A 10503-nucleotide genomic window follows, 5' to 3' on the forward strand; every position below is an offset into this window, starting at 1 on the left:
TCTCGTTCAAGCTTAGCTGGTTAAATAAAGATTATAAAATAATAAAACACTCTTATATGTGCAGTAACAACAGTTTGACATAAAATAATTGTAAAACTGGTCTACATTCATTTGAAACACATACAGTACTCCAGCAGATGACATTCTAAATGTCAAGCGGGTGCAAAGATAGGTACAAAACAAGCCAAGATGAGTGTGATTGGAGGCAGAAGTGGTCAGCAAAGTAATGTGCTTTAGCAGGAATGGTTTTCCAAAAAGTCTATGAAAATTGGCCATAATCTTTAAAAAAAAAACTACTCTTGTCACAGACTCTGAAAATTTACCATTTCTTCTCATAATTTTGAGTTTCCAACAAGTCTCCAATCGTCACCAACCATTGAGCTAATACTTTCTGTTGAACCCTACAGTCACAGTCATTTTATATGGAAAATACTAACACAGATGTTCTACCACTGCTAATCATTTTAATGTTGCAGTTTAGAGCAAAATGTTTAGTTTCTTAGGTCTGATAAATTCTTTTCTCCAGGCTCCTTTGAGGCTTCAAATTTTTTACTTTTTTTATTAAAACGTTACACTTTGTAAAACACTCCAAAGTTTATTTAAAACGACTTGTGATTATTTCTAAAGGTTCATACCTTTTTTAAAATCCAAAGCATGTCTTTAACATCACATTTAAACCAAACAAAACAAATATTCACTTTATTTACAGACCCGATCAGGTGTTTTACTGTACACTATTTACAGGAAATCATCCAGAGATTCTGCCCATCAGAGACCGAGACTAGTGTTTCGGTTTCAGCTTGTACCTAAAGTCTACATCGTAGGTGGGCTGCAGGATTCCCATACCAGCTCGAGACTGGTCCAAAGGAGGAACTTTGATGGCAGGGTCTAATAACTCCATGTCGAAATACGAAAGCATCAGAGTCAGAAACTGCTTGATCTCACACACAGCGAAAAATCTTCCAGGACATTTTGTGACCCCGGAGCCAAAGGGCATGTGGTAGTAACGCAGCCGCTGGCCATTACGGTAAAACGTGGTTTTCTCTTGACCGTTCTCGTCCAGGAAGCGGTCAAACTTGTACTCCTGCAGGGCGAGAAGAATAGAATTAGAAAAATACAGTAAATAATCATTTCTACCATTAATAATGGGTGATATCAAAAAACTATCGGAGGTCGTGCTTTTTTCTTTTGTGCCCCTTTAATGTGGAATGATCTCCCTCAAGACATCAGGCTGGCCTGCTCAGTGGCTAAAGCTAAACTAAAGACCTACCTGTACACCTTGTCCTATGTGTCTTAAATTTTACATTTGTATTTTATCTTTTTTTGTTTTACTTGTTCTTACAACTTTTATATTGATTTTTGTATTTTTGTAACTGTTCAGCACTTTCTTTGAAAGCGCTTTATAAATAAAATTATTATTATTGTTATTATTATTATTATTATTATTATTATTATTATTATTACTTACATAGGGATCCTCATAGATCTCTGGATCAAAGTGAACCATGGGAGGATACAAGGCAATGACATCGTCTTTCCTGATGTGATAAGCTTCTTTGTTGTCCAGGTGAAGCAGAAAGTCCTCTTTGGCGATTCGAACATTCATGGAAGCACTGGACAGACGCATGGCTTCCTTTATGATGCTGTCTACAAACAGAAGAAACACAACATTTAGCTTCAATGGTCCAGACCACAATCTTTAATTGTACTTTTTAACCATGTTCGTCAGTATCATCATGTCAGCTCTGTTTTTCACCTTCTGTGTCCAGTCAGCAATCAGAGTTTGGATCTGATGGTTCCTGCTATGGTGGTACTTTCTGCTGGTTCCTTGTTTGAATCATTGCTTTCTGAACTGACTAATGCTGATTTGGTGGAAATTAACCAATAACTTCAGACAAAGAATGATCCTATCGCCGCCTTATTTGAGCTTGTGTCTGTGCCTGGTTTTGAAATTAAGATTACTAATGGACAAAACTGAAAAAAGTCTTCAGTAAATAGTCAGTCTTCTGATATAACTCAACTTTTTTTTTCTAAAGCTGGCTCCTGATTTTATTAGAGAACCTCTCGCATATTTTATCAATGTGACTTTGGTCAACATTGTTGGTTTTAAATGTGCTGTATAAATAAACTTGACTTTAACATTTAAATCTAAGTTAAAATGTAGTAAGTTAGCCTAAAGTCTGGAAATCATCTTGTGTTATATTAGCTATATTGTTCCAATGGCCCATCTGTAATCGAATAAATACATTTTAAGAGTCAAATAACATTTTATCCATACAGCATCATAGTACTGTCTCAAATGCCCTTAAAAATTTAAATTATTTTATACAGGCTTTGGATTGTAGGAAATATTGCGTTGCACTTTTTATTGACTTTTCCAAAACATTTGACATGGTCAATCACTGTCCACTGATAAATATCCACATTGGTTATCAAAAACATGCAGTTTACTGGTTTGTAAACCATCTGACCAACAGGACTTAACGCGTTCAGGTGACAGGATCCATGTTTTACTATCTGGATGTTGTCAAAGGTGTACCCCAAGGTTCAGTGTTGGGATCGATTTTTATTTCTAACTTGCATCATAGATTTGTGTAATATTTTATCAAATGTTTTCTATCCTTGTATGCATATGACACCATGATTTATTGCTGTTCATCCTAACTTGTTTGGACATTTTTATATATAATATATATCATATTTTAACCATGCCTTCTTTTTCTTGTCTTAAGTTGCATGGGTTTTAAAACCCATGTCCGTGTCTCTATATTCCGTATTTCTACCCTTACCAGTATCTATACAATTTACTTTTTTAACTGCATCCTTATCAGTACCTTTTAATCAAATATTCATTGTTTAACTGCATTTTGAATTGTATTTTTGCCAACATCTATGATCATGTCATAACAATTTTTACTGTCTCATTTACCATCTGTATGAGTTATCTTACCTAAAACAGGCATGTTGTCCAGCTGGTTCTTGGTCAGACTAAGCATGGGTCCATCGGGGTCGGCAGTCAAACCCAAGTCCTTCAGAACCGTCTGAACTTCTGTATAGGCTGCTTTTAAAGCACCAGGACTCCTGATTACACAGAGGACCTGTTAATACTGATGTTTATCCTGTTTGCTCATGTCACATGACTGATTTTATTTTATCCAATAAAGAAACAAGTCTTCAGTGTGATAGTAACAATGTGCTAGTTTCCTAAATACCAACACTATTATTGGATAGTACAGTAGTTGTTAAAACACAATGGTTACAACTTTATTTCATCAGTCAGCATTCACAATGTATTTTTACAGAAAATGTATTTAGTTCGTGTTTAGACTTTTTCAAAAAGAGAAGTAAGGCAATACCTGATCATATAGAAGAGGCTCCAGAAGGTAGCAGGCAGAGTGTTGGCCTGTGAGGCCCACAGCAGGGCCACATGGGTCCTAGCTTTGCTCACGTCATTGAAAGTGGATAAGGAATCGTTCAGGATCATCCTCATGGAGATCAGATCAGACATGTTGTGCCTCTTGGACAGGTTTTCAGCATACATTGTCTTTGCTAGATTCTAAACATAAAAAAGCCAATTTAATCCAAATGCTCTTTTATGAATACAAATGTCATCAGTACCATCAGATAAATAAACTTAAATAACCTCTCTTGCACTGTGGGCACTCTTGAAGACGTGGATGGGCAGGCCAGCCACCAGTGCTGGAAAAATCTTATCAAACTCTTTGAAGTTCTCCAAAGTATTGAGGACCAGGGCTTTTTGTGCTTCCTGATGAGCCTGACACTTGTCATCTCCCAGCTCCTTACCAAACAGCGTCAGGTAGCCAGATTCAAACATAACCTGGTGAAGAGAGACACTTAGAAAGACAGGAACACTTTTCTAGTTCACTCATCTGGTTCTTGAAATTCATGGGATTTAAATGTTCTGGTTACTAACCTTGTAGCAAAAAGCAAAGATACCATCCACCTGCCAGTGGTCTTTGTTGGAGCCCAGAGTGTCTGACTTCAGCATGACATCCTGTAAGTGTCCCATCATATTCTCTATCAGAGAAGTCAGAGCTTCCCCCTGCAGGGTCTTCATAAAGGTTTGGTGGAGGTTTTCTGTGGTGTAACCATGCTGAGGGTCAAAGCTTTCGTGACCAAAGGCCTGGTGTCAGAAAACAGAGAAACATTAAGTAACTTCCTGCTTCAGTAAGTCTTAAATTACAATTTAATTAACAACAACCTTTCACCTTAACAGATATAGAAAAGTGGAACTTCTTCCAGTCGAGGTGTCTCCCCTGCCTGATGACTGTATGGTAAGAGAAGGGATCACACAGGAAGTGGATGTACTGGCCTGCGATCTTGCAGGTAAAAATCTGGCCGTGCTTCTTCTGACGGCTGTGGAGGAACCGAAGAGGGTTGGCCCCAAACTGCAGAGCACAGCCCAGGTAGGGGATGAAACCATTTTCCACCGCAGGTTCACCTGGTTTTCTGTAGATGTCAATGAAACAAAAACATGATTTTTATCACTTTTTGTTTCTTGGCTATTCACTCCAGAAATTCAGCCATCAGTTGCTGTCTGTCGTCCTGCCACAGAAACAGCTTCTTACCCGCTGTGTCATTACCAAGACTCTTTCGGTAACTTTATAAGTCTGAAAACTTTATATTTATTTTCTACTGAGACACTGAATGAAATAACCTTTTATGCAAATGTTCATGGTAATAAAAATGATTCTGTGTTTTATTGTGTTGAGTCACAGTAATATAGAGTAAAGTTTAAGCAGTGGGTGAATGCTGAGTCAGCATTCATTATTTTACTGTTTACAGTCTCTGCTGTAGGATTTTCACAGTAAAGCTATTTCAGAATACTTTGGGCTGTTTTAACCATTTACATATCAAAACATTCAGCTAAATAAGAAACGGTGTGCTGACTTATGGTTATTATAACTTTTTAGGTTTTCTAAACAACCATTCTACTTTTAGTTTTTAGCTAGTTTAATCAAAACTACAGTTTGGTAAATTTTAGCATCACTTTGACTAAATTTAGCCACTGTTTGGCTCCTTTTTTAAGCTACTTTTCTGCTGCGTTCATCCTACCTTCTTCTTATTTTAATCTATTCTGCTTGTTTGAACAGCTCAGTTTAACTTCTTTAGCAAATTTCAGCAAACTCCTTCAGCGAGCAATTGTCCTACTTTTATTTTACTTTATACCTGGAACGTATTTGTCCATAATATGTTTGCTACCAATCTGCACTGAGTATTTTTAAATTTGTCTAAATTTGTTCTAATTTAATTTTTCACTAATATCATTTTAATTTTTATCATATATTTGACAGCAGAGAAACTTTATTTCTTCTATTTTCAAAACATTTTATCATTTGATGCAATAACTGCTCTGAGTTTAAAATGTTCTTCCATTATTGAAATATTTTACACTTATTGCCACTGAAAGCAGTTTATTTAAATAAACTGCCTGACAACCCAACCAGGCGAAACAGCTGCCTGTTTTTCCTGTGAGAGTTTAATGATCCAGTCTGGGCAGAGTGACAGATGAGTTCTTATGACAATAAGATATAAATTCATCTTCACATCTGCAGAATTAGATATTTTATTTGAATAAACATTTAGAGCAAACACTTTCCAACCAAAATAAGCTTCAAAAGATGTCAGAAAAAGCTTATTTTGTTGATTTCTTCAAAGATTATCTTTAAATTTTTTTGGACCTGATTCAGATTTAAAGATTTTTTTTATTATATAAAATGAAAAACTAAAATAAATAAATAAACGGACCAAGTCTTACCTGCGCCGAATCCCCAAAGCAAGCCAAAGGAGGCAGCAAAATCCTACAACAACTCCCCAGATCAAAGCGATGCATATCATCATCGTGATGATGATGTTGATTAGAACAAGGTCCAAAACAGTGACTCGTGAGCAGGTGCAGGTGTTTCACATCAAATCTTATGTCCGGAATCCACTTTTATATAGTGAACAACTCCAGAGGAAGGTTACATGAAGTTGTTCTGCTCCGGTAACACTCAGTGTGTGTTGTGTGTGTGTGTGTGTGTGTGTGTGTGTGTGTGTGTTTGTGAAGACCCAGTGTGCTTTGTGTTAGAGCAGGCAGCAGGAGCCAGCTTTTATACACCTCCTTCCTCTCTCCTGAGGGGTGGACACAAGGGTGGAGTTAAGGGGCAGCACATTTTCACAGGTCACAGATTATGTAAAGATCAACTCGGGCTTTCTACACAAGTGGTTCTGCAGAAAGCATCCCACTGCTGACAAAGGTTCTTCACGAGAACACAGGAAAACAAAGGGATATTGGTTTCCCCCCCTCAGAAGACAGAAGCAGAGCGAGGATGGGTTCACCAGTTTCAGGAAACCATCTTTGGAAATACATCTGCAGCTGATTAACTTTTGGAGTAAAGTGTTAGAAAAGACAAAAAATGGTCATTATTCAGTTCATTTTTACAGATTGTGAGCTGAAGTTTGTTGTGGTGGTGGCTGAGAGTCATCCGCAACACGGAGCACTAACTGACCACATGAGATCTGGACATAAAACTTTGCAAACAACTCTGTTGGCAAAATATCATGAGCTGCACAACAGACTGATTACGTGAAACTTTCGGAGAAGAAAGACTGCGTGTAGATCTGCAACTGATTAATCCAGTGAATTGTCTCCTAATTTTTCATTTTCTTTTTATTCTGTGTTCACTTCTCATGATTTTTGTATGATTGTACATGTGGAAAAAACAACAACAAAACTAAGCTTATCTTTGGACACTGAGCTAAAATCAGAAGATCTTTTTCATCCCAGGGGGAACTGGGTTTATTAGCTGTTGAAAAATATTTACATAGAAGCAAAACTTCAAATAAATGTAGTAATACAGTAAAAAGAGAAGCTCTACAAACAAATAAAACAAAAGTACGCAATATCAGCAGGCAATTTATGTAAAGTAATAATCAAATTATATTTGAATAATTTATTTTTCAAAATAATTTCAAATAAGTATTCTAATATTTGGGTTGTTATCATTTTGGCATCTCTCTAGGAAATTGACTTCCATGCATTCTATGTGTGTGAGAGATGGCCTTGACTAAAGTCCATGGACAGCGTTACTGAAAGACTGCAGCCTGATAGTGCATCAGGGTTGACAAATACACTCAAGGTCTCTGCTTCTGTTGAGTGAAAGTGAGTTAAGGGTGGAGAGAGCCTTATCGCCCAACGTTCTCAGTGATCAGTGCTTGAATAAATGAAGATATAATTTAGTTTGTCACGAAAGACAGTAAAGATAACACCTTACTATAAAAGTTTTAACAGATGGGGAGGAACCTTTAATACCAAAACCTTTGGAGATATATATTCAGCCGTTTCTTTCTTAGGTCCACCTGTTCAGCTGCTTCTGAACACCAATAACTCATCAGCCAATCACATAACAGCAAGTTAACTAGATGTGGTGAAAATGTTATGATGTAATAAAAGTGAGCATCAGAGTGGGAGTTCAGTTTATTTTAGGTAGTTGGTGCAAAACTGGCAGCTGAGTATTTTAGAAACTGCTGATCTACTGGAACTTTCACCACAACAATCTGTAGGGTTTTACAAAGAATGGTCTGAAAAAGAGCAAATACCGAGTGAGCAGCATTTGTTTAGAAAATGCTTTATTGTCAGAGGAGAATGGGCAGAGTAGTTTCAAATGAAAGAAAGGCAACAGCAGCTCAAATAACTATTCGTTCCAACCAAGGTCTGCAAAATACAACAGTTCTGACAGCAAAAGGGAGTCCAACACCGAATAAACTGGCCTGTAAGGGCATAACACCCATGATAAAGATCCTGGGTTGGACTCGTGGCAATGAGTTGTGAGGTTAACTCGTGACTATAAGTGGTCACTGAGTGAATAGTTGTCTGTCTGGTTTCTCTTTGTGTGGTCATGTGGTGGGCTGGTGGGCTGTCCAGGGTATAGCTCAACTTTTGCCCAATGGCTGCTGGAGACAAGCACCAGAGTCCTCATCTTGGGACGGCTGTGGCAGAGTGGTTTGGGGAGTCGTCCTGGAACCGGTTCGATCCCCAGTCCAGCTGTCTCAGTTGTGTCCTTGGGCAAGACACTTCAACCCTAATTCCTCTGATGTGTGTCCCATCAGTGTATGAATGTGATTGGCACTGATTAGTCTCCATAGATGATTGTACATGCTAGCTTTGTAGAGACCTAATAGAGTTCTGTGTGAGTGGGTAAATGAGGATACAGAATTTATTGTGAAGCACTTTGAGTGTCCTGGATGGACAGAAAGGCACTATACAAGTACAGTCCATTTACCATCTACAAAGGGTGCAAACGCACAACAAAGTGGCAAATGCTCTTTTCCACACTAAATTCAGGATGTATCAATAATGAAACAAACTTGGAAACATTCACAGCCTCCAAGCGTACGCACGTTTCTACATGTTTAGGTCTGTTGACAACATTTGGTGGCTACAGTATAATGAGAACATATTAACAATGTGAAAACAATTATAGGACACACCTGAGGGTTGTACTATGAAACAACATTTCCTGTTTTGCAGTTAAATTGAGCTAGAGTCAGACGTTTTGGTGTCGTTCTGGGGGTTCACAAGTAAACTGACCAGATTTCTGAAATTAAATCCAGAGACATTTCCAGCTTGGAGAAAAGAAAAGAAATGTTATCAAGATGAAACGGAATAGAAAAGAATACAAATTGCCTTTATTGTCCCGAAGAAGGGAAATTCAGGTGTCACAGCAGCATCCGTACAGAGGTTCACACACTAGTTACTTTACAAACTATAGACAATGCACACAAAACAAAATTAATACTGACTAGCCATGAAACTGCTGATAATAAAATAAAACAATAATATAAACAATTGTGAAAGAATAGAAAAATATATGTTTTTGTTTTAGAGACAGTGGACTATCAGAATCTGACTTTATGAATCAGAAATTGCCTATTTTCAGTGCAAATAATATGAGGAAATGAGGAAACCGGGACAGGTATGGTTTTAAAACAGTTATGGGGCAGCAGTGGCGGAGTAGTCAGGGGAGTCGTCCCATAACCAGAGGGTTACCGATTCGATCCCCTGTTCCAGACATCTCAGTCGTTGTGTTCTTGGGCAAGACACTTCACCCACCTTCCCTACCAATGGTGGTCAGAAGGTCTGGTGCATGCCAGCCCCACCTCTGTCAGTGTGCCACAGGACAGCTGTGGCTACACTGTAGCTTACCACCATCAGTGTGTGAATGCCTGTAAGTGTAAAGCACTTTCGTGGAGTTTTGTATTTGTGTTGCTTTGTTGGTATGCGGGTTTCTACTCACCTTCCAGATCTTGAGTGGCAGGGGAGGAGCCATCATTTACTCACCTGTTCTGGAGCTTGCTGATGAAGCTGTTCCATTTTTAAGCTGATGTGGAAGTTCCATTCTTCGCTGGATTATTCAGTCACGACGGTACTGCTAATGACAGCCAGAAATCAGTTCCGTTTCCATTTAAGTAACCTTATAATGATCCCCGCACGTGAACTGTAAGCGGGAGTCATATTGTTTTTGTACTGTTAATTTTTTTATTATTTTTTTCAGTGATTTTTGGTCAACCATACCACAAAAACGTCTGCACCAATCAACGTGAAATTTGGCAGGACTGTAGATGAGTCTGACCTACACTGCACCAGCCAACGGTTTTATGATAGACCCCATATTTGAGGAGGGGGGCTCCTTTCAAAGTAGGGGTTGTCAGGACATGCAAAATTGCTTATAACTCAGAAACTGTTCAACATAGAAGCTTCAGATTTCTTTTGTTGTTTAGCTCCAATGAAGCTCTATCCATCAGGCCCACCAATCAGTGCCCCCACCCCCCCGGACCCCCAATTTATCTGAAAAAGGGGTTTCTGGACATACAAAAATGGCAAAAAATGGTTACAGCTCAAAAAAGTATTAAACATAAGAGCTTCAGATTTCTTTGGTTGTTTAGCTCTGATGAGGGGCTATCCTTCAGGTCCAACACCCCCCACCCCCCACCCCCCAAACCACTACAATTTTGGAATGCACCTAGTAGCATGACATTTATTAGGTATAAGACTCCTGAGTTCTGGTACATTTGTGCGTGCGGGGGTCATTATGCTACCGCTATGCGGTATCTACAGTAGTTTTTTACATATTACAACAAAAAATCAATTGTAACAGCTGAACTTTAACTACCGCAACTGCTGTTGTTGTGTGCAACTCAGGCTTTCTACCCAGCTACTGTAATAACAGTCTACATGCAACATCATCTGCATAAAGCAGAGAGGAGACCCTGTGACTCTTAAACTACCCACCCTCTCCACAACTGTGCCTTGGTTTTGTCCATGAAGATGTAGGAGATACCCCAACATAACTTCTCATATTTAACCTAATTAATATCGACTAATATTAATATAGTTAATATATGAGGAAACGGGCTCTTTTATTATTTAAATACTAATAATAATAACCATCACCCTTATTATGACCAAGACTTTGACAATGAGTATCGTAGTCAATAAAG

General features: G+C 38.3%; 1 protein-coding gene across 1 annotated transcript; it reads right to left on the bottom strand.

Annotated features, from left to right (window-relative positions):
- Window positions 1-531: 531 nt before the first annotated feature.
- cyp7a1 (cytochrome P450, family 7, subfamily A, polypeptide 1) lies at window positions 532-6139 on the bottom strand. The gene is made up of 8 exons (XM_014013848.1): window positions 5780-6139; window positions 4230-4470; window positions 3935-4144; window positions 3644-3838; window positions 3357-3556; window positions 2951-3081; window positions 1469-1647; window positions 532-1084 (listed from the first exon to the last, which is right to left on the bottom strand). The coding sequence occupies exons 1-8, from the start codon at window positions 5860-5862 to the stop codon at window positions 782-784; spliced, it is 1542 nt and encodes a 513-aa protein (XP_013869302.1). The 5' UTR covers window positions 5863-6139; the 3' UTR covers window positions 532-781.
- Window positions 6140-10503: the final 4364 nt, after the last annotated feature.

The sequence above is a fragment of the Austrofundulus limnaeus genome, unplaced genomic scaffold (assembly GCF_001266775.1).
Source record: "Austrofundulus limnaeus strain Quisiro unplaced genomic scaffold, Austrofundulus_limnaeus-1.0 Scaffold106, whole genome shotgun sequence".
In the NCBI taxonomy this organism is placed as follows: domain Eukaryota; kingdom Metazoa; phylum Chordata; class Actinopteri; order Cyprinodontiformes; family Rivulidae; genus Austrofundulus; species Austrofundulus limnaeus.

Coding starts and splice junctions, on each gene's coding strand:
- cyp7a1 (XM_014013848.1), bottom strand. CDS start 5,862: ATGATGATATGCATCGCTTTGATCTGGGGAGTTGTTGTAGGATTTTGC. Junction 3,082..3,356: donor AGCCTCTTCTATATGATCAG/GTATTGCCTTAC, acceptor CTGTGTAATCAG/GAGTCCTGGTGCTTTAAAAG. Junction 1,648..2,950: donor GGACAACATGCCTGTTTTAG/GTAAGATAACTC, acceptor TTCTGTTTGTAG/ACAGCATCATAAAGGAAGCC.